This window comes from Tursiops truncatus, chromosome 7, assembly GCF_011762595.2.
Source record: "Tursiops truncatus isolate mTurTru1 chromosome 7, mTurTru1.mat.Y, whole genome shotgun sequence".
Lineage (NCBI taxonomy): Eukaryota > Metazoa > Chordata > Mammalia > Artiodactyla > Delphinidae > Tursiops > Tursiops truncatus.
Window position 1 is genome coordinate 26,057,724 of NC_047040.1, and position 20,966 is coordinate 26,078,689.

At 37.8% G+C, this 20,966-nt stretch overlaps 1 protein-coding gene across 1 annotated transcript in view; it reads right to left on the reverse strand.

Moving 5' to 3' along the window:
• Positions 1–1,258: 1,258 nt before the first annotated feature.
• The window catches only part of CPS1 (carbamoyl-phosphate synthase 1), a 215,052-nt gene continuing 195,344 nt past the window's right edge, over positions 1,259–20,966 (reverse strand). The window contains exons 33-40 of the mRNA XM_019938868.3: positions 19,757–19,846; positions 18,131–18,301; positions 15,378–15,452; positions 12,547–12,645; positions 7,542–7,601; positions 6,691–6,803; positions 3,114–3,243; positions 1,259–2,386 (exon numbers count right to left, since the gene is read on the reverse strand). Of these exons, the coding sequence (XP_019794427.3) occupies positions 2,288–2,386; positions 3,114–3,243; positions 6,691–6,803; positions 7,542–7,601; positions 12,547–12,645; positions 15,378–15,452; positions 18,131–18,301; positions 19,757–19,846 (837 nt within the window). The 3' untranslated portion in view covers positions 1,259–2,287. The remainder of the gene's footprint in view (positions 2,387–3,113; positions 3,244–6,690; positions 6,804–7,541; positions 7,602–12,546; positions 12,646–15,377; positions 15,453–18,130; positions 18,302–19,756; positions 19,847–20,966) is intronic.

Sequence of the window (20,966 nt, forward strand, 5' to 3'; positions counted from 1 at the left end):
CCATCTCCCCAGAAAAGCCTTTTCCTGATCTCTGCCAGCAAGTATTTTCTTCACTGTGAGAAGTGATTTTTTTTAACATGTCTGTCTTCATTAAAATACAAGATATAAAAAAATGAAACTGCATTTTGTGTGACCCTGGGCATGTTAATTAACTTCTGGTGCTTCAGTTTATTTATAATATGGAGATGACAGCACCTACTCATAGGGATATTTTGAGGATTAAATGGGTTAACTCATGTAAAGGACTTAGAACTACCTGAGGAATAGCAGATACTCCATAATGTTAGTTACTTATTATGGTTGTGCTGGTGGTGTGATGGTGCAAATACAGCATCAGAAAAGTACTAGAATAATAGGTGTAGGAGGGATCATAGTATATTCTACACTAAAACTTGAAGAAACTCATTAAGTATTTTTAGGTGAATGAATCAATGATCAGGGAGTATATTAATATAATATTATGGGGAAGAAGTAAGGAAGGTCTTGGGCTTCCCTGGTGGCGCAGTGGTTGAGAGTTCACCTGCCGATGCAGGGGACACGGGTTCGTGCCCCAGTCCGGGAAGATCCCACATGCTGCGAAGCGGCTGGGCCCGTGAGCCATGGTCGCTGAGCCTGCACGTCCGGAGCCTGTGCTCCGCAACGGGAGAGGCCACAAGAGTGAGAGGCCCGCGTACCACCAAAAAAAAAAAAAGTAAGGAACGTCTCAACCACAATGATAACAAGAGGGAAAGAAGGGGAAAATAAATTTTAAAAGCCTTCATGTAGATCTATATCAAGGTAAAGGATAAAAGCTATTATGTCCTCATTATCTTAGAAGTTTCACAAAGCCACGTTTTAGGTGGTATTTCTGGGATATGGTATCACCACGGCCATTGGCACTATGTTTCAGACGATATGGATCAGCCTCTGACTGGGTTCAAGTGCTTTTCTCTGTGTTATGCAACACGTTTTTTAAAAGTTTAGTTTATTATGTATGTGTGGCAATCATTAGTCAGTGTGTGATTATAGCTGTATGTTTGAAAGGGTCCAGATCAAGGGTAGTATATAACTACACAAAAAGATAATAAATTTTTAATGAGATAAGCAAGCTATGGGAGGAGAAAAAAAAGAGAAATGTAACAGTTTAAGCTTCATTAATTTTAATATTAATTTGTTCATATCCTATAGGGCTTTGAATAGAAAAAGAAAAAAAAGATATAATCTTGGCCCAAAACCCTGTTTCATCAGAGAAATGAACAGATTTTGTGTATCAATGTAAAAATAAATGAACACATAATAGCAAGAATACAACAGTCTTGTCTGTTGATAGTATTTTATTTAAAAGTTCACAATTAGAGCGCTTGTAATAACACAAAAAGTTTAAAAGTGACAAAGGCTGCCTGTAGGAAGGACTTTTCTTATATGTAGAAGGAACAAGGATCTTGTGCTTAAAATGTGTAAAACGCTCATCGCAGAGTGGGACTCAGTAGATCAACAGAATCTATAATCTGAAGGGAATGAACATAACTTCCAAGTTATTCCAAAGTTGGCAGGAAGGAGGGGGGGTTGCAGAGATGGCATAAATCTGAGGATTTCACTCGGCTCAGGTTACAAATCCAAAGGACAACAAGAATAAACCACCTCAGCGGTATCCACCATCTGCTGACGTACTACAAAACACAAAACTGCAAACCAGTGTCCTTTAAAGAAATCCATACTTTAAAGACCTCTGTCACACGTCTCAAATTCAGCACTGTGGGAGGGGATAAGGATATTCCTGGTTAAGCCAGACAGAATGATGATTAAAAAGAAGCAATACACAAACATCATGATGGAGGAGTTCATAAATTAAATCCATGTTTCATTTGAACCATTTTTATAGTATTCTGCCTTTGTTAAAGTGCCCTGAGTATGGCAGATGGTGTTTAAAAACAATGACAATAGTGTCCGTAAAGTATATATAGAAAGAGTTCAGAAGATAGAGCAGCAACTTTTTCGACCTTGATCATCGTTAATCAGCACCATAAAATGTTAGCTGCAAAGAAGCATGCAGGTAAGCTTAGCACACCAAAAATAAGGCATTTAGTAAATGAAGGAATTCTCGTGAAGGACTCTCTAAGTAAGGTTTTTAAAAAGTGACTGACAACAATTTAATTGTGAAAGAAGAGCATATTAAGGCATAACTAAGTAAACTGAAATAAACCTTGATATCAATATTCATCTCTGGGAAAGAAAGTTGTGAATCAGTTTCTTTAGATAAAAAACTGGCTTAGGTTGATTTAAGAATGGAGATGGGGCATCCATTTCTCTATGCCGCTTTCCCAGCACGGTACTGCCTGTAGTGGAAGAGACTCTTGGCGTCCACATTGCGAGATTTCTTCACAGCTTCCGCAAAAAGTTTGGTCACCTGAAAATATAAGGGTAGGAATCTTAGCAACACATATGAAATGAAAGCGAATGTTTAATGCAGCAGGAGTGAAAAGTCACAGTTTCTGTTCCCAATTTTCAAAGGGGCAGGAGACGGAAGACACAAACATTTTTATTTAACGGGGACTTTCTCCTGTATCTCAGACCTCAACGTGAATAAGCTTATTTCCCCCCACCCCCCATGGGGATTAAAACTGACTGAGGGGGGAAAAATACAATGGGCAGAAAGTTAACGAGTCTTGACAAACATTTCTTCTCCCTGTGATAAATCTGGTGGGTCATGTCCAAGTAGAAGGGAACATACCTCCTGCGATCATTGCCTGTGAATTGGACAAGTGCTTGCACTGTATCTAGATCTTCAGTGATCATTAACCTGTTGCTTTTATGCGGTGGCTTTCATTTAGACACGATGGAATAAAACTGTGTATCTTTATTCCATGCCACACCACACATGTTATTTAAAGGATAATTGTATGGGTAATGAGAGAACCATGGCTATCCATGGCTTCTGACTATCACAACTCCTTGATCACCAACTGTCTCAGATAGGCCATGACCTACCAAAATAGACCATTATTTTAGACTCTATTTAGAAATTCTTCTCCATTCTGAAAGTTACAAGAAAGGGAGAAGAGAGATGTGCACTCTTAAGGGAGGCGCAGAAATAAAAACCCTCAGGCAGGCTATCTGTGAGAAAAAGAACATACCTGGAAATTAGTGAGGAGAGCAATTCCACTGTCAACAGCTGTCCTCCGAATCACATAATTATCATGGACAAATTTAGTGTTGTTATTGGGGAGGTTAATCACCAAGTCAATGCTGCCGTCTCTAATCAACCTGGAGGAATAAACAAAATAAACACAAGTTTGCAGGAGACTATATTTTATAATTAGTTTTTTTAAATACTAATGTAAATTACTTCTCTTAACCATTCAAGTCCATTCCATACTGAGTTGATTGACACCTGCCCTCCTTTATTCCTAAGCAGATGTACAAATTACACACATTTGGGGGTTATAAATTTTTGTTGTGTTCTTGAAAGAATTCTGGTGAATGCCTAATTAATCGAATGGAAATATTTGTTTCTCTTTAAAATGCTATCTATCCATAGCAAGAACTAGTAATTTGATAGACAATTATTTATTTTACAGGAGGTGGTTCCTCCAGCACTGAAGGCCATTTGGCCCCCATACTCCCCCCCTCAGATCAACTTTACTCCATTGCCTGTTTCCCAGTGCCTTAGCTGATGGTGTGGAAATACAGGTCGCCTGATTTTAAATTAAAACATTTCACATTCTGTTGCTGGGCTACTACACACACTAGGAGACATTTAATCAAAATGTCAAAAGCATGAAGTATTGTTTTACAAAGCCCTAAGGAGGGCATATAGCATCATTAGAAGTCTACTAAAGTCAGAAAAATGTGCCCTTCTTTTATTAATTTGATAATAATTTAGGTTACTTTCTTAAGAGCCCTATCAAATAGTATATCACATAGAATTTGGTATGACTTAGCCATTCAGTAGGCTGTAACATCCTGTAGCACCTGAGAATTATCTCCCATGTACCCGTGCCACATAGCTCCATAAGTGTTGATGTAATGGTGTTCCTGAAGGCTCACGTAGTGTGCTGAAATAAATGTCTTACAAAACCTAGTGATGTACAGAATCCTAAAGATGCTACCAGAAAACTACTAGAGCTAATCAATGAATTTGGTAAGGTAGCAGGATTCAAAATTAATGTACAGAAATCTCTCACATTCCTATACACTAATGATGAAAAATCTGAAAGAAAAATTAAGGAAACACTCCCATTTACCACTGCAACAAAAAGAATAAAATACCTAGGAATAAACCTACCTAAGGAGACAAAAGACCTGTATGCAGAAAACCATGACACTGATGAAAGAAATTAAAGATAATATAAACAGATGGAGACATATACCATGTTCTTGGATTGGAAGAATCAACATTGTGAAAATGACTATACTATTGAAAGCATTCTACAGATTCGATGCAATCCCTATCAAACTACCACATTTTTCACAGAACTAGAACAAAAAATTTCACAATTTGTACAGAAAAACAAAAGACCCCAAATAGCCAAAGCAATCTTGAGAAAGAAACACGGTTCTGGAGGAATCAGGCTCCCTGGCTTCAGACTATACTACAAAGCTACAGTAATCAAGATAGTATGGTACTGGCACAAAAACAGAAATATAGATCAATGGGACAGGATAGAAAGCCCAGATATAAACCCATACACCTATGGTCAGCATATCTTTGATAAAGGAGGCACGAATGTACAGTGGAGAAAAGACAGCCTCTTCAATAAGTGGTGCTGGGAAAACTGGACAGCCACATGTAAAAGAATGAAATTAGAACACTCCCTAACACCATACACAAAAATAAACTCAAAATGGATTAAAGACCTAAATGTAAGGCCAGACACTATAAACTCTTAGAGGAAAACATAGGCCGAACACTCTATGACATAAATCACAGCAATATCCTTTTTGACCCACCTCCTAGAGAAATGGAAATAAAAACAAAAATAAACAAATGGGACCTAATGAAACTTAAAAGCTGTTGCACAGCAAAGGAAACCATAAACAAGATGAAAAGACAACCCTCAGAATGGGAGAAAATATTTGCAAATGAAACAACTGACAAAGGATTAATCTCCAAAATTTACAAGCAGCTCATGCAGTTCAATATCAAAAACAAACAACCCAATCCAAACATGGGCAGAAGACCTAAATAGACATTTCTCCAAAGAAGATATACAGATTGCCAACAAGCACATGAAAGAATGCTCAACATCACTAATCATTAGAGAAATGCAAATCAAAACTACAATGAGGTATCACCTCACACCAGTCAGAATGGCCATCAACAAAAAAATCTACAAAAAATAAATGCTGGACAAGGTGTGGAGAAAAGGGAACCCTCTTGCAGTATTGGTGGGAATGTAAATTGATACAGCCACTACGGAGAACAGTATGGAGGTTCCTTAAAAAACTAAAAGTATGACCACCATATGACCCAGCAATCTCACTACTGGGCATATACCTGAGAAAACCATAATTCAAAAAGAGTCATGCACCACAATGTCCATTGCAGCTCTATTTACAATAGCCAGGACATGGAAGCAACCTAGGTGTCCATCGACAGGTGAATGGATAAAGAAGATGTGGTATATGTATATATATATATATATATATATATATATATATATGTACAATGGAATATATATTACTGAGCCACGAAAAGAAAAGAAATTGAGTTATTTGTAGTGAGGTGGATAGACCTAGAGTCTGTCATACAGAGTGAAGTAAGTCAGAAAGAGGAAAATAAGTACCGTATGCTAACACATATATATGGAATCTAAAAAAAAAGGTTCTGATGAACCTAGGGGCAGGAATAAAGATGCAGATATAGAGAATGGACTTGAGGACACGGGGAGGGGGAAGGCTAAGCTGGGATGAAGTGAGAGAGTGGCATGGACTTATATATACAACCAAATGTAAAATAGGTATCTAGTGGGAAGCAGCCATATAGCACAGGGAGATCAGCTGGGTGTTTTGTGACCACCTAGAGGGGTGGGATAGGGAGGGTGGGAGGGAGACGCAAGAGGGAGGAGATATGGGGATATATGTATATGTATAGCTGATTCACTTTGTTATAAAGCAGAAACTAACACACCACTGTAAAGCAATTATACGCCAATAAAGATGTTAAAAAAAAAAAACCAAAAAACCTAATGATGACGTAGCCTAAGGCATAACAACCAACCTGATCAAAGAATGGCAAATTAGGTAATACAATAGATGACATTACCATAGCACGCCCCCTAGTGTCCTGCATGCTGCAAGTCCTCAGTAAACTGACTGATTCATTGATGTACAACCTCAGTGAAATGCAGCTGAGCATTCTTGATATACACAATATAAGTTTGCCATAAAATACAGAGTGCTGCATTACATTCTTCATGCCCATGATTCTCACCACTGAGATCTTGGTGTCAGTCAAGGAATGGATACTTACTAGGAGACATTTTGAGAGATGCTACATATCACCATGTACATATATGGAATTATGTGTTTTGTAGTAATAGCAAAGTTCATGAGAAGGAAGCTTTACTATCGTTCACCAATTTCGTCATTTTAAATTGGATGACTAAGAAGACTTGCTATAGGGTAAGGTGATATATTTACATCACAATAGTTCCCAAAGTTAATCCTTCATCTGTTTTGCTATCTCAGAATATTCTGCCCAGTTCTTACTTTCTGATGGAAGAGAGGCTGGGATTCTGTCCTTCTTGAGACGGCCACGCCACTGGGGTGGCAGGGACATTGTTGGCATTGAGCCAGTCTGATGTGGCTTCCGTAGCAAAGAGCTGCATTTAAGATGGAAAAGTCGGTTACTGTATCACAGGGAAAGTTTTCACAGAACAAAGACACCCACTGGGACACACGTGTCATTTAAAGCATAGAGCAGAAAAAACTGGTGAATATGAGATGCAAAATGATGTCAGAAATAGAGATTGAGACTCAGCATCTAGAGTCACGGGCACTTTAAATATTTTTAAAATATTTGCAGTAAGAAAAAATTTAATAACCTCAATTGTAACTGCTTTTGTAGAGGAGAAAAATAAAGAGTTGTTGATGGCTGAAAATTCATTGCTATTAGGCCAACAAACCCTCATGACCACAGGTCCAATGAGCCTTGGGACTCATTCTGTTTTACAGAACCAGGCTTTGTGTGGAGATATTCATGGCAAAGAATTTTTGCCTGTAACTGTTAACACCTGGAAACTATGACTTTGTATGGAAACAGAAAAAGGAAAAATGGAAAATATATGGAAATACATTGAAACTTTATCCCAATTCTGTGTATGCAAAACTCTCTAAGTTTTTAGCCAGCAAATTTTATTGAGTTTGTGGTAATTGTGTTAAAACTTAAAGCTAGTCTTTCTAATTAGTTTATTCCATTGAAGTTTTGAAACTGTCAAGTTAGACATCTTTCAAGTGGAGAGGTTATATTTTGCGCTATTTTATTCGCTAATATTCTTCAGTATTCTTTTTTGCAGATAGAATGCTGACAGAAAACAACTTAAAAAAATAATATCACATACCTTGAAGCCTTCATTGTGTAACTGTTCAGCCACACCAAGGAATTGTGGACGGAATGATTGCTGAAATTAAAGGAATTTAACTGAATTCACTTTCCAGATATACATGTTATTCATTTAGTCATGCAATATGGCATTCTCTCATGTCATAAAAGGCAATGTCATGTGTTGCCAAGTGCTTTCTATTCAAAGATGACAAGTTTTATCCTTTTATTCTCCTTTAATGAGTATAACCTCTTACTTATTTTCCGATATAGATGAAATTCCATCCACATTGTCTTGCTTTCTACTGTCTTACTTCTTACCCCTCAAATTCCTTCACCCCCTATTTAATCCACTTAGTCTCTGCCTGTAGAATCAGATTCACCCCAGTTCTGGAGGAACCCTTCTCCTGGTCAGGGAGAATTTAAAGTCACCTGGATTAGGCACTCAGCACCAAGTCAGCCTTGTTGGATGTTTTGCTGTTCAACCCGTTCTAATTGCTGAATTCTAACTTTGGACTGCACTTCAATAACTAGGCCCTGTCCTAAGTTCACGCACCGTTCCCTACAATAAGTCAATCATTTGGAATCAGTTTGGCAAAGAGTAAAAGAATGGGCTCTGGAGTCACTTAGCTGCATTTCAAATACTGTCTGACCTGCAGATACCAGTCAGAACCTCATTATGGATCTGTTTCAGTGTCGTCCCCCAGGTGGGAAAGATAAATATCCGACATGACAGTATTGGCAGTTTCCAGCCAGGGAACTACTCTGCCTTCTGGTCTGGGGTGTTGGCTTTCATAGTCACATTAAAAACGTCTATCAAACATGTATTGAACACTTGTGACACATAAAATAGGCTCTCTACAAAAAGAAATTACAGCTGTCAGCTTGCATCTGAGTAGCCCCAGATTTAACAGCTGATTGAAAATACCTGGGTAAGAAACCATTTGTTACTAAAGGTGAAAAGTACAAGCTGATTTATTTCCTGGAGAACATTTATAAGGAAGAAAGTCTTTTAAAAATGATAAAAATAAATATTTCCTCTAATTATCATTTTCACATTAATCCAACTTCTGGCTACAGAACCAAAAGCCAAGTTAAGGCTGTGTCGTGCCTGTGGACTCTACTGGGACGTCTGGATTGACAATGCTATGGTTGTTCCTAATGATTCTGTATTGAAGATAAAAGGTTATTCATGTCACTTGGAGTTGTCTTTTTCAAATAAAATGCTTGCTTTGTGTTCCTGGGCAATGCTGAAGCGCAGATGTTAGGATGGTACTCTTCACAAGCATCACTGAATAGCCCAATCAGAGGGGAAAAAACAGTGAGGGCTCTTGATCTACTCTAGAGTAAATCATTTATTGTTAAAGGGTGTTCCAGAAAACTTCAAAACAAGGCAGATTGCCTACTCATAGCAACTAAAAATAAACCCTGATGGAAATATTGCAGGAAAATCAAAGACGATTTTGTTGCCACATAAACCTACATTACGTCTTTCTTATATTAGGATCTATGCTTATGGAAAGGGTCTTGGTAGAGATACAGTACATATACTAGTTGACAAGGATCCTTTTTTTTTTTTTTTTTTTTTGCAGTACACGGGCCTCTCACTGTTGTGGCCTCTCCCGTTGCGGAGCACAGGCTCCAGACATGCAGGCTCAGCGGCCATGGCTCACGGGCCTAGCCGCTCCGCGGCATGTGGGATCTTCCCAGACCAGGGCACGAACTCGTGTCCCCTGCATCAGCAGGCGGACTCTCAACCACTGCACCACCAGGGAAGCCTGACAAGGATCCTTTGACAAAATCTAAATCTTGATTTTTTTTTTTCCCTAAGTCCTAGTTACGCAAGATTGATGTCATGAATATTTCAAACTTCCCAAGTAATTTGACCATAGGATTAACTTTGAGAAGGCAGAAACAGAGGGTCTCTGTGTGTGAAGGAGTAGGGTAGGAAAGAGAAAATAAAGAAAAATTAGGAACACTGAAATATAACCAATGAGCATGTACACATGAACACACACACACACACACACACACGATCTATTTACTAAATGTTGAGTCGTGGTTGATACTTGCTAGGGATACATTAAAATTTGAAATATGTGTTAAACTACCAACAATAAGAAAAAATGTTTCCCGGCTCAGCGTCCCTTTTGCCTTTCCTCCATATTTCTCTTTTCCCCCAATTTTCTCTTGCAACCTGCTGTGAAAAGTTAGAGGTAAGGTTTCTTCCATTAAATCTTTCTACTCATAGCAGGTAGCTGGGTCAGGGTGGGGCAATGACGAGAAAAGAAGACCTTTACTTCAAATAAATGGTATAGATGTTGACCAGTCTCCCCATATATACATGAAGGAATAATAAAGCAAATTAACTGCAACAGTGCTGGCTACCAGGGCTCTTCTGTCATTGAAGTCTACATAACATCATGCTAAATGAATGTGTATCTCAGGAAATCAAAATGCAATGGTGGACTTTCTTTCTTAGTACATAACTCAACGAAATGTATTCTCTTGTATTTACCGGCCTTAACCCCGTTTATATATTAGCAGTACTATTTTAGGTCCTTTTCAGTTCTGACTTTATGTATTTGGATGAATTTATATGAATTCTTCTGTCCAAGTGGAATCATGTTAAACAAAATGTGTTTTTTTAAGCATAATGTATCTTGAAATATGGAATTATAATTACTTTATCCACAGTTAATATGAAGCTTAGGTAGATTTGTTCCCATTCTGCCTAAGAAGATGTCCAGTGAGTTTTAGCTATTAACTCTAGGGTTAGTATATTCTGTCATATTGTTCAGTTAAATTTGTGATTATCCTTTTTAAAGAAATCACTATAAATGAAAATCCTCCATATAATAGTGAAGAGATTATACACTGACTGTTGGTGACGGCAGCTTTTCTTTGCCTCCCATATAAAGTAGGTTAGAAAATGATTTCTGCATATCTCTAGAGGCTTAGAGTCTTAATGATCAATTTTACCACAGCTGCAAATATTTTATTAAATATAACTTTATTATTAAATATTTCTTTAAATATACTTTTTAAATTCTGTAATTAAAATACATATATATTTAAATTCCTTACACTATGCATGCATGCACAGGGAGAAAGTTCTTTGCAAAAATTCATGTAGCTGCTGGAACACTGATTTCTTTAAAAAAGAATACACCGAAAGGTAAAACTCTAATGGACAAACCTCATTGCTTTAAGAAAACTTTTTGTTCCCTACAAACCCCCTTTTTTCCCTACAAAGCAAAAATTCTGTTCACTGATGCCAAAATCACACTAGTACTTCATGGGGATCAAATTAATTTTTGCTTTACATTTCCCTGCAGCACTGGAACCAAACAAGGCACTATTTTATACATCACTGCCTTCTTAAAGTGGTATTTTAAAATGTTAGCATTATTCTGATTAGTTGTGAGGACGGGGACTAAGGGCATGGTCTCCTCTGGATGCCCCCAGGTCTCACATTAAACTTTAAGCCATAACTAGAAGTTGGAGAAATACTCTTATACTTGTGACTTAATAATACTTAATACCCATTATAATGTGATGAGTCTCTCATATGGTGTGATGTGTCTCTGAACTGCCATTAAGCTTTGCAATTGCAATTCATCTTGTTAGCTTCTGTTCTAACTGTTCACCATCGCCCTTCTGGCACCTTTATGAAGCAAAATCCCAATTTAGTCTCTGCAGAAACTTCTCCAAAGCCGCTACCCATCCAGTCTCCAGAGACTAATTTGCTGATATTAAGGCACTCTAATGCGACAGCATCTCTAATAATTACCCACTGATTTGAAAATACCTGGTATTATTCTAATTATATTTTTATTGATTTGTATGTAACCATGCAGGATTTGAAATTATTAAAAGTATGGCAGGGGTGATATATAAAACCATCTATTGTTATTATAGGCTCCAAGAATTACTAACCTCAAATGAAAGTGAATGATCAGTTGGGAAACATCTAGTATTTTTCAGGAAATTTATAAACAAACAGTTTGTACACTCTTGTAATAATATTCCAAGGAGTAATAAGAGTTTCCTGGCTCCCATTTTGCCCTAAGATTTACATTTGACTTGCAATAATAAACCAATAATGTCCTTCTCACCGTATGAAGATATTCACGTATAATTACTTCACCCTGCTTTGACTTAGAAGGTTTACTAAGTAACAATATTTCAAGAACTTCCACAGTACACTGTGGGATGTACTGACTTTCTTAAGCCCATTAAGTCACTGCCCTTTAAGAACTTTCAATTCGTCTTGGAGTGTCAGGCTAAGAAAATTTCTCAAATAATGCCCATGTCTTCTTCAACTTTGAATCTTTGACATCTTTAGTAGAAATTGAAATGTGAATGAATGAATGTAAGGAAGGAAGGAACAGAGGTCAGGAGGGGATAATACTGACTTCAGTTTGGGATGTGCTGTGTTTGAGACATCCAGATAGAGGTATCCAGCAAATTGTTGGAAACAGGGGATGGCTGAGGATAAAGATTTAAAGTTGATAGTTTTAGATGGAGAGTGGATACCAAAGACATGAATGAGCTGGCAAAGGGGAAAGTCAAGAGAAAGAACTAGACATAGACATAGACACAGACTCAGAAAAAGAGTTGAGACCCAACCTCATGGAAAGCCTAGGTTCAGAGGCTAAGGAGGTAGAACTAAGAATAAAAATATAGAAAAGATGTAACCAAAGAGTAGAATAGAATCCTTTTGAAGTTGCCCTAAATCCTGTTCAGGATAAGTATCACTTCACTAGAGATTTTTTTCTTTTCTTTCTTTCTTTTTTTTTTTTAGTTGTTTATTCACTTATTTGTGTTGGCTGCTGCAATGAGAAAAGGCAAAAATCAGGGAACAGACAGAGTACAAACGTCCATTCTTTCTAGAAGTTGCTGGGTTTTTTTTAGTGGAACTTTAAACAAATCTCCCCTCTTCTATACCACCATTAAGGTCATTTCCCCCACCAACTCCCAGCATGTGCCCGCAGGCATGCATACAACCACACACCACTTACCTGAATTCCAATCAGGATGCCTTTCTGGGGTAACTTAAATCCTGTGGAAAGCATTGCCTTTAGGAAAGCGGTATGAATACCTTCACCAAAGCAAGCCACCTGTTTAGAATAAATGAAAAAAATAAAGTAAAAGAAAGCAAATGATAGTCACCCAACCTTACCAAAAAACAAACACAAATGAAAAGTCAGAGACTCCTATGCTAGATTTTATTGAGTTACCAAAGGACCATGTAATCTGAATCCAGGGATTAAAAATCTGGCTAGGGCAGACGTATCTTGTGTTTTTAATTAAGCATAATGAATAAATAAGCAATTCTTTCTCTATCCAACAACACTCCATGGAGCAACGCAACTGGATTCTACTGTGAGATATCTGGATACAAATTACAGCTTCTGGCCCATCATATGGTGAGTTACCAAATGTTAATACGACTTAACGTTTAAATAACGGTATAAGTCTTGTATGCTATGCAACAGGGCATGAATTCATGGGTCAGTAGCACAAATGCATAACTGCTGATCAATCAGTTAGGAGTCATTTCATATGTATGAGAAAGCCTTCAGAGAAATTCAATAAGTCTATGAAAATCTCAAAGGAACTTGTTCTTTTATTATTATCATTGTTTTCATAAAATGAACCAAAATACCTTGCTACTAGTCCTGAATATTATAGCCTAAAGTAAAAAAAATTCCAAATTAACATATAATGTTGGGATATACAGAGGCTTCCCCTAGGGTAACTGTGCTACAATATAACTACAAGTCAAACGCCCACACTAACTACAGAACAAGTATATCTGAGCATGATAGGAGTAGGTTCTGCCTTGCACATCATCATTTGGCACGGGTGGAGAACCACCATTAGAGTAAATAACACTGATGGCTAAATTCATTCTTTAAGCAAATGACGACCTTACTGTCAAAGGAAAGTTCTCGTGACTATGATTTTCAGTTGATCACCAGTACATGCTGCTTTTTACTCCACAGTGAACATTTTCTTTGGTCAAGAACTGGCTAACCAAATTAGTAATGTCACCCTAAGCTAACAGAACCCAAACCATACTGAAAGAACCTGGGCAATTCCATCATAAGTGCATATACAACCCGCAAGAGGTTTCAGCAGTTTTCTAAATAACATAAAAAGTAGTTAAATATGTAAGTAAAGATTAGGACTAACATTCCCACCTCACCACTAGGAAAGCTAAAGGTTTATTTAATCCCACAACAAGCCATTTTAACACTGAAAATGTCTCTGAAGCATAACTGAGATTTCACTAAGCTAGAATTATTATTATGATTTCAGTTATAAAACAGAACTTGAAATATTGTACTTAGTGACACTTGGAAATATGACTCTAATGGAAGAAGAATTATCTCTCTGTACTTCTGAAACAGATACAAGTAAGGGGGAGCTGAATTTCTAATTCTCTCATATTTTCGTATTTCAACAACTCCAATAATGTATGTCTGGAGGCAGAATGGACATAGATACAGTACTGAAAATAGATTTGCCACACTAGAGAAAACAGCATGAAGGAAAACAGATCTCTCTCTGATGTGAATCCTGGGCTGGCTGAAAACAGCCCTGCTACTGAGTGACCAAGGGATCACGATGAATATCAGAGTAGCTCCTTAAACAGCAGAGAAATGTAATGTAAGTCCCTTGTTTTCAAGTTAGGTTTTCTCATCTATTAAATTAACAGAAGCAGCAAAGGGGCTAAGAGAAGGCAATCATCGGTCCAAATACGAACAAGATAGCCATTTATTCCTCCCTGCCTCCCTTCCTGTTTCACTTGGCTTCTCATCACAGATCTTGCTTGCAACCAGGCAACCATATAAAATATCACGTATATGTTGCAATTAGGTATTTTCCCCTTTCAGGTTTTCCTCAACACCAAGAGGAAACAATGACGCCTCCCAGTCTGATGTTGCCACCCCCATGGGCACTGATGAGAATCTGAAGGCTGTACCTAGTAAGTCTGTCAAGGGCTAGGTGATTCATAAAATGTCCTGGCACTAACATGTAGGGAACTCTCTGGTATCTGACAGCTTTCTACAAGAAACACATTTCACATTCTTAAAGAAACCTTCAGGGCTTCCCTGGTGGCGCAGTGGTTGAGAGTCCACCTGCCGATGCAGGGGACACGGGTTTGTGCCCCGGTCTGGGAAGACCCCACATGCCGCGGAGCGGCTAGGCCTGTGAGCCATGGCCGCTGGGCCTGCGCAGCTCGTACCACAAAAAAAGAAACCTTCAGCTGACAGAGTCCTCAACACAAGTGAAGAGGGACATCCAGTGGCCAGTCTCACTATAGTTTTTAGATAATCCCCAAGAAGTTAGAGTTGCTTTTAAAGTGGTTCTGGGATTTTGCAAATATCTGCAGATCCCAAAATATTTTGGCCCCATTATCTTTCTGCTGCTGTACATTCATTCCACATATTGCTAGTAAAATCTCGATGATCTAATTTCATAGTAGCAAGGAAAGTTAGAGGAAGCAAGAGGTGCTGTTACAGAGAGATCTAAGAACCTTAAAATAAAAATACCTGGCAGATATTTACCTAGACATCTAGAGGAATATTTGAAAGATGTTCTCAATGTGTAATGTGGAAGTGAATGACACATGTTGAAATATAAGTGAGAATTTAGACTCTGGGCTACAAAAGTCAAAGATTTTTCCTCAGCTCAAAATGCCTAAGTCCTTTCAGACTTACTCTGATAGCAAAAGAAGTATCCCACTAACTACTTACTAACTGGCTTTACTATATTCAGATCATAAAAGCATAGATTTCAAAGTAGATTTAATGAAGGTGGTCATGGATCATTAACTAGTTACCTCTCCAGTAGAAGCCATTTCACAACGCAGAATGGGGTCAGCGTCTCTCAACCGGGGCCAAGAAAACATTGGAGCCTGTCAAAAATAACGGGTAGGAAAAATATGTTGAGAGAGGGTATAAAAGGTATAAACAAGGATAAAAATATTTAGTGAATCATCTCTCATAGGGTTCATTTAGGCTACAGTAGACATGTAAAAAATTTCTTTGGTCCAAGCGTCTGACTTGAAAAGTGGCTTTAAACCTCTGTTCCAGGAATTTCTTGAGCTTTGGGCCAAAAATTGGATTAAATAATCACAAATTATTTCTGTAAATAGGGCCCCAGTGACCTGTCTAGGCCAGTGTTTCTAACCTGGCTTACACATATTCTTACTGGAGTGATTTCAAACGAAGTATATTGGGCACTGGTCTCCCCAGACACAAAGTTCAAACACACTTTTTCCTTGGTAGGCTTCTGAAAACATTCCTCTTCTTGTTCTGATTATTTGGACTTGCAACAAGCCACATTGCCAGAAAGGTCTGTCTGCAAGCTGACTTCTGAGACATTAAACTGCTGTTGATACCTTTGTAAAAGCTTTGAAAAACATTCTGCTTGGGAACACTTTTGCCCAGAACTTTCATATGAACTAGAACATAGATAGCAGTGCTTCCTTTTCATTTATTTTACCAATGCAATTCACTAAGAATCGAATTCTTGTTTCTTGCATATAACCATTTATCTAGCCTAGACTATACATCTTTGATTCTGGTACCCCTCTAAGTCATCATGGGAATTCTAGCTTGGGGTCATTTCACTGGGTCATCCTAAGTCAAGTTATCATATATTCCTGCCCTCTAGCCGCTCTCTATCTCATCTGTTGATATCCATCCACCTCACTAGGACTATATTAAGATTGACTTTGAATAAGTAATTTGACAAAAAAGTCAAGATTCATGCACAAGGATAACTAGGAAAGAAGTAAACTGAAAGATACAGTGCATTTCGAAAAATTCATATCTACCCCTCAGTATTGTTATTAGTTGGAAATTATTTCATACACATATGTGTGTGTATGTGTGTGTATATTCCTGTGGTTAAGAATAAAGAAATATGAATTTGAAATCCATATATACAATTTCCAGTGGAAAAATACTTTTCGGGGCCTTCTTCTTATTGGTCTCAAACAGTAAAATCCTATGTACATATATTCCCACTGAAAGCTTTTAACAATTTATGTTGTGTCACAGCTTCCAGGAATAAAATGTTACCCTCCCCCAACATAAGAGGTGACATTCCATCCCAGTGTGCTATGAAATCCAAGGCATCCTAAATTATTAACTTAAATAAGATTAATAAATATTTTTTGATTTATAGCTTCAACTTAAAACGTCCACTGTAAAAGTCAGAAGTCAGAGTCTCAGCTGTAACACAATTATGGTTGAGGTCACTAGTACACATAAGAGTGGAAACCTGCGAAGGCATCCAAAGTACGTAAATGTCACATAAATATATTATACAATATAAATTAATTTTTTGTATGCTTTATCTAAAGAATTCAAATATATTTACATAATATCTCACTAATCCTCATAATGTCCAGTGAGGTAGTTAAAGGTCATTATTATAAATACTCTGTTCATGGGTATACTGAGGCAGCTAGAGGAACACAATGGATTTATGATAAAGTTCTTATTCACAATATACACATATACAGGCGTATCTTGTTTTATGATGCTTTGCTTCATTGCACTTCACAGATACTGCAATTTTTACAAATTGAACGTTTGTAGCAACCCTACATTGAGCAAGTCTATTGACAACATTTTTTCCAACAGCATTTACTCACTTCATGTCTCTGCATCACATTTTGGTAGTTCTCACAGTATTTCAAATTTTTTCATTATTATTATATTTGTTATGGTGATCTGCGATCAGTGACCATTGATGTTACTATTGCAAAAAGATTATGACTCACCAAAGGCTCAGATGATGATTAGTATTTTTCAGCAATAAAGTGGTTTTTAATTAAGGTATGTACATTGTTTCTTGAGACATAATGCTATTGCACACTTAACCAACTACAGTACAGTGTGAATATAACTTTTATATGCACAGGGAAGCCAAAAAAATTGTGTGGTGGTCTGGAACCGAACCCACAATATCTCCAAGGCATGCCTGTATTTGAAGTTAGTGAACAAACCTTAAATTTTCCTGGTCACTCTTCATAAAGGTGCCATCAGTTTCATTGCCCTCACAGTACCACTGTGAGAAAATTCTGCCACTAGAGAAAATAGGAACTAAGCCAAGGCAGTAAACATTTAACCACCACCACAAGGTAACACTTTTACAAGATTCATGCATTCCTGAAGTCTCGGCACAACTGAAGCCTTATCCCAAGAAGATACGTTCAGAATTTCTGTCTACCAACTAAACTGGCAGCATTATGCATCAGCTAAATAAATGTAGTTTATAAGTCACTCAGCTAGTTGGTTTTGAAGTTATGTAATTCTAAATATTATTTTAATTTTTGAAATGCACAATAGTACACATAAAGTTGCCTGTATAGCAACTGCACTGCTATACACTGCAATATGCTATACATGCATTGCAGTGCTATACATTGCATCGCAACTGCATTCAAAGCAAACATCATAATCCCCTAGTCTAGCACTTCAGTTACAAGGTTCAGAACGTATCAAGATTATTTTTGATGAAAAATTATTCCTTTCATTTCTTTGGAACTTAAAAAATGACTAAGATTTTTGAAAATATTACCTTAATTGCAACATAGTCAGCAGGAATTATAGGATGCTCCAATGTTGGAAGGAGTTTCTCATCAATGTTCTCTCCAATCATCACCTTGGTGGCCACATCAATGAAGTCTACCCCAAGGGTCTTGGAAACAAAGGGGAAGGACCGAGAAGCTCTCAGGTTACACTCAATCACCTGGAGAGATAACAAAATTCAAAAGAAGAGGAAGGATGGTGAGAGACAATGACAATATTAATATGCTCCTGGCCACTTTGGTTCCAGCTGTTACTGGGGCCCAGTCTTGCTTTGCCAGCCTCTTCCTTTTCTCCCCACTGCTTGACTTTTGCTAACTGGTTTCCTTTCAGTCAGTGTCCTTGAACTCTGACTTTTTCCCATCCCCGTTCCACAATTCCATCCCCACACACTCTTGACAGATTTGTTTTAATGCAGAGTTCAGATAATGTCACAGCCCTACTAGAAAGCCTTCAGTGGATTTCTACTGGCCATGAGATTAATGTCTAGCCCTTGAAAGACTTCTATCCTCTTGCCTCTATGTTATCTTGTACCACTTTTCTGGCCCCAGTCTTTCTTTCTAAGTTTACCTTCCATGATTTCCCTGGAAAAATAATAAACTGAGCTAGTCATCATCAGCTGGTCATTGATAAATTGAACTAGTCACTATCTCCTAAAATGCGCCAAATTTACCCACACATATTGTATGTGTACTGTCCTTTCTATCTTCCTTTACTTGTCAAAATTCCAGCTATTCTTTAAGACCCAGCTCAAATTACAAAATCTTCCTTGAAATCTTTTATGATCCACCCCAAATCAGGCATATGACAGCCAAATACATGCTCATACACATATGTGCAGGCACACAGACATACAGACAGACACACACACAAACACACACACACACACACACACACACACACACACACACACACACACACACACTAATAGATAGGCTCTCTCTGTTCTGTGCCTCCGATACCACTTTACTTGTAAATTCCTTCTAGCAGCTATTATATTCTGACTTATGTTATAGTCATCTAAAAATTCATCTTCTCCCCAGTTCTCACTAAATCGTGGATCTTTGAGAGCAGAGACTGCGCTCTATACGTCTCTGTAGCCACCTTATGACTTTGCATAGTAGGTGAAGAATCAATATTGGTTACTGATTAGTTAGTTACATTAAATAAACTAACTTAACTAAGACTAACCTAGTTGACTTAACATTTTTTATTTTTTTGGTAAATGGTATCCAAAACAGCTTTCTTCTCTGAGAAAGGAGTAAAGTAAACTTCAGTACATGTAATTTATGACTATTCTATAGTAACCTGGACAGATTACTTTATGATAGTTACTGCATCCATCTATATTGTACTGAAGATGGCAGTCAGTGATCTTCTTTCCAGTGGATCAGAGTGCTTTTCAAAGCTGTGACTGACATATCAGTGCCACCAAGAGCCAGTGCTTTCAAACAAGGCAGGCATTATGTGCTGTGCAACTCCCATACTCAGACACAATCAGCTGCAGGGGTCTCAGCTGCTCTGTGGCGGTGTTCACAGAGAAGAGTACCAGAGGGACACAAACCAACATGACATAACACAGCAGTGGTGTCCTCTCAAACACCTTGGCATTTCTTACCAAGACCTCATTTCCTTTGACAAGAAACTGGACGTTGAATGGGCCAGAGATGGCAAAAGCCTTTGCTATCTTCCAGGTAGCATCCTTCACCTAGATAAAAAGGACAATGATACAGTGCTAAAGAACATTCCTTAGTTTAAAAACAAACCAACAAAAAAGATACAGCACCTTAAATTTAGATTTCTTTCAGTTCTCCTTACAAACAACTACATCTCCACTGATAATAATAATAGTAATAGTAATCATAGAAGCCATTATTAGGCTTCTATTAACAAAGTAATATTTGTACCAAATGTACTAAATATCACAACAGGATAGCAGGGAAAAGAACAAATAATCTTACAGGATTATCTTTCTGCCAAATGCATTTATCTACCTACAGTTATATATTCTGGTTTTATTTTGAGGGCTAAATGGAATCCTTTCAGTCTAGTTGCTTTAGCACCAAAACTGCAGTCCAAACTCTGTATCAATCTAATGACCTACCTGCTGAGAAGTGTAGGTCCTAAAATTACATGGTACTGCAAAGAGACCAGAGAGGTTTCTTTTATGTGCTTTTCTTTTGCCCTAGACTGCAAGGGTAGATATTATGGTCAGAAGGAAACATGTTCCCTTGCAGAGAGGCTCTGCATGTCACATATAGGAACTCCTGTATCCAACCAGAGATAGAAGGTACTCATGCAAAGAGAGAGCACTGACTGCTGGAACCAAGAGTTCCTCATTCATTACTCTTACAAGAGTGGTTCAGCAACTTAGTCAGTTATAAAAGGAAGCAGAGTCCACGACACAATGAGCTCTGAGAGATTTGGAAAAATCTGAGTTCTTGAGGTCATTTATCCTGATATAAAAAATTGAAGTACATTTGAAAACCCAGGATAGTGTTCCTTTATGTTGCTGCTGTTACAAAGCATCCTGCTACCTTCACATTCTAGAACAAAGTAAGACCTTCAGAATTCAGTCCAATGTACAACTAGCCAGACAGGCCTGCCTAGATTCTGATGGCAGGATTATTGGAAAGTCTCACTAAAAAAGCTAAGCCTAACCTCATATACCAGAAGACTAAAGGAACATCCCCAAGTTACTTAAGATGACAGAGAGGGACCTTCAAGATGGTGGAAGAGTAAGACGTGGAGATCACCTTCCTCCCCACAGATACATCAGAAATACATCTACATGCAGAACAACTCCTACATAACACCTACTGAATGCT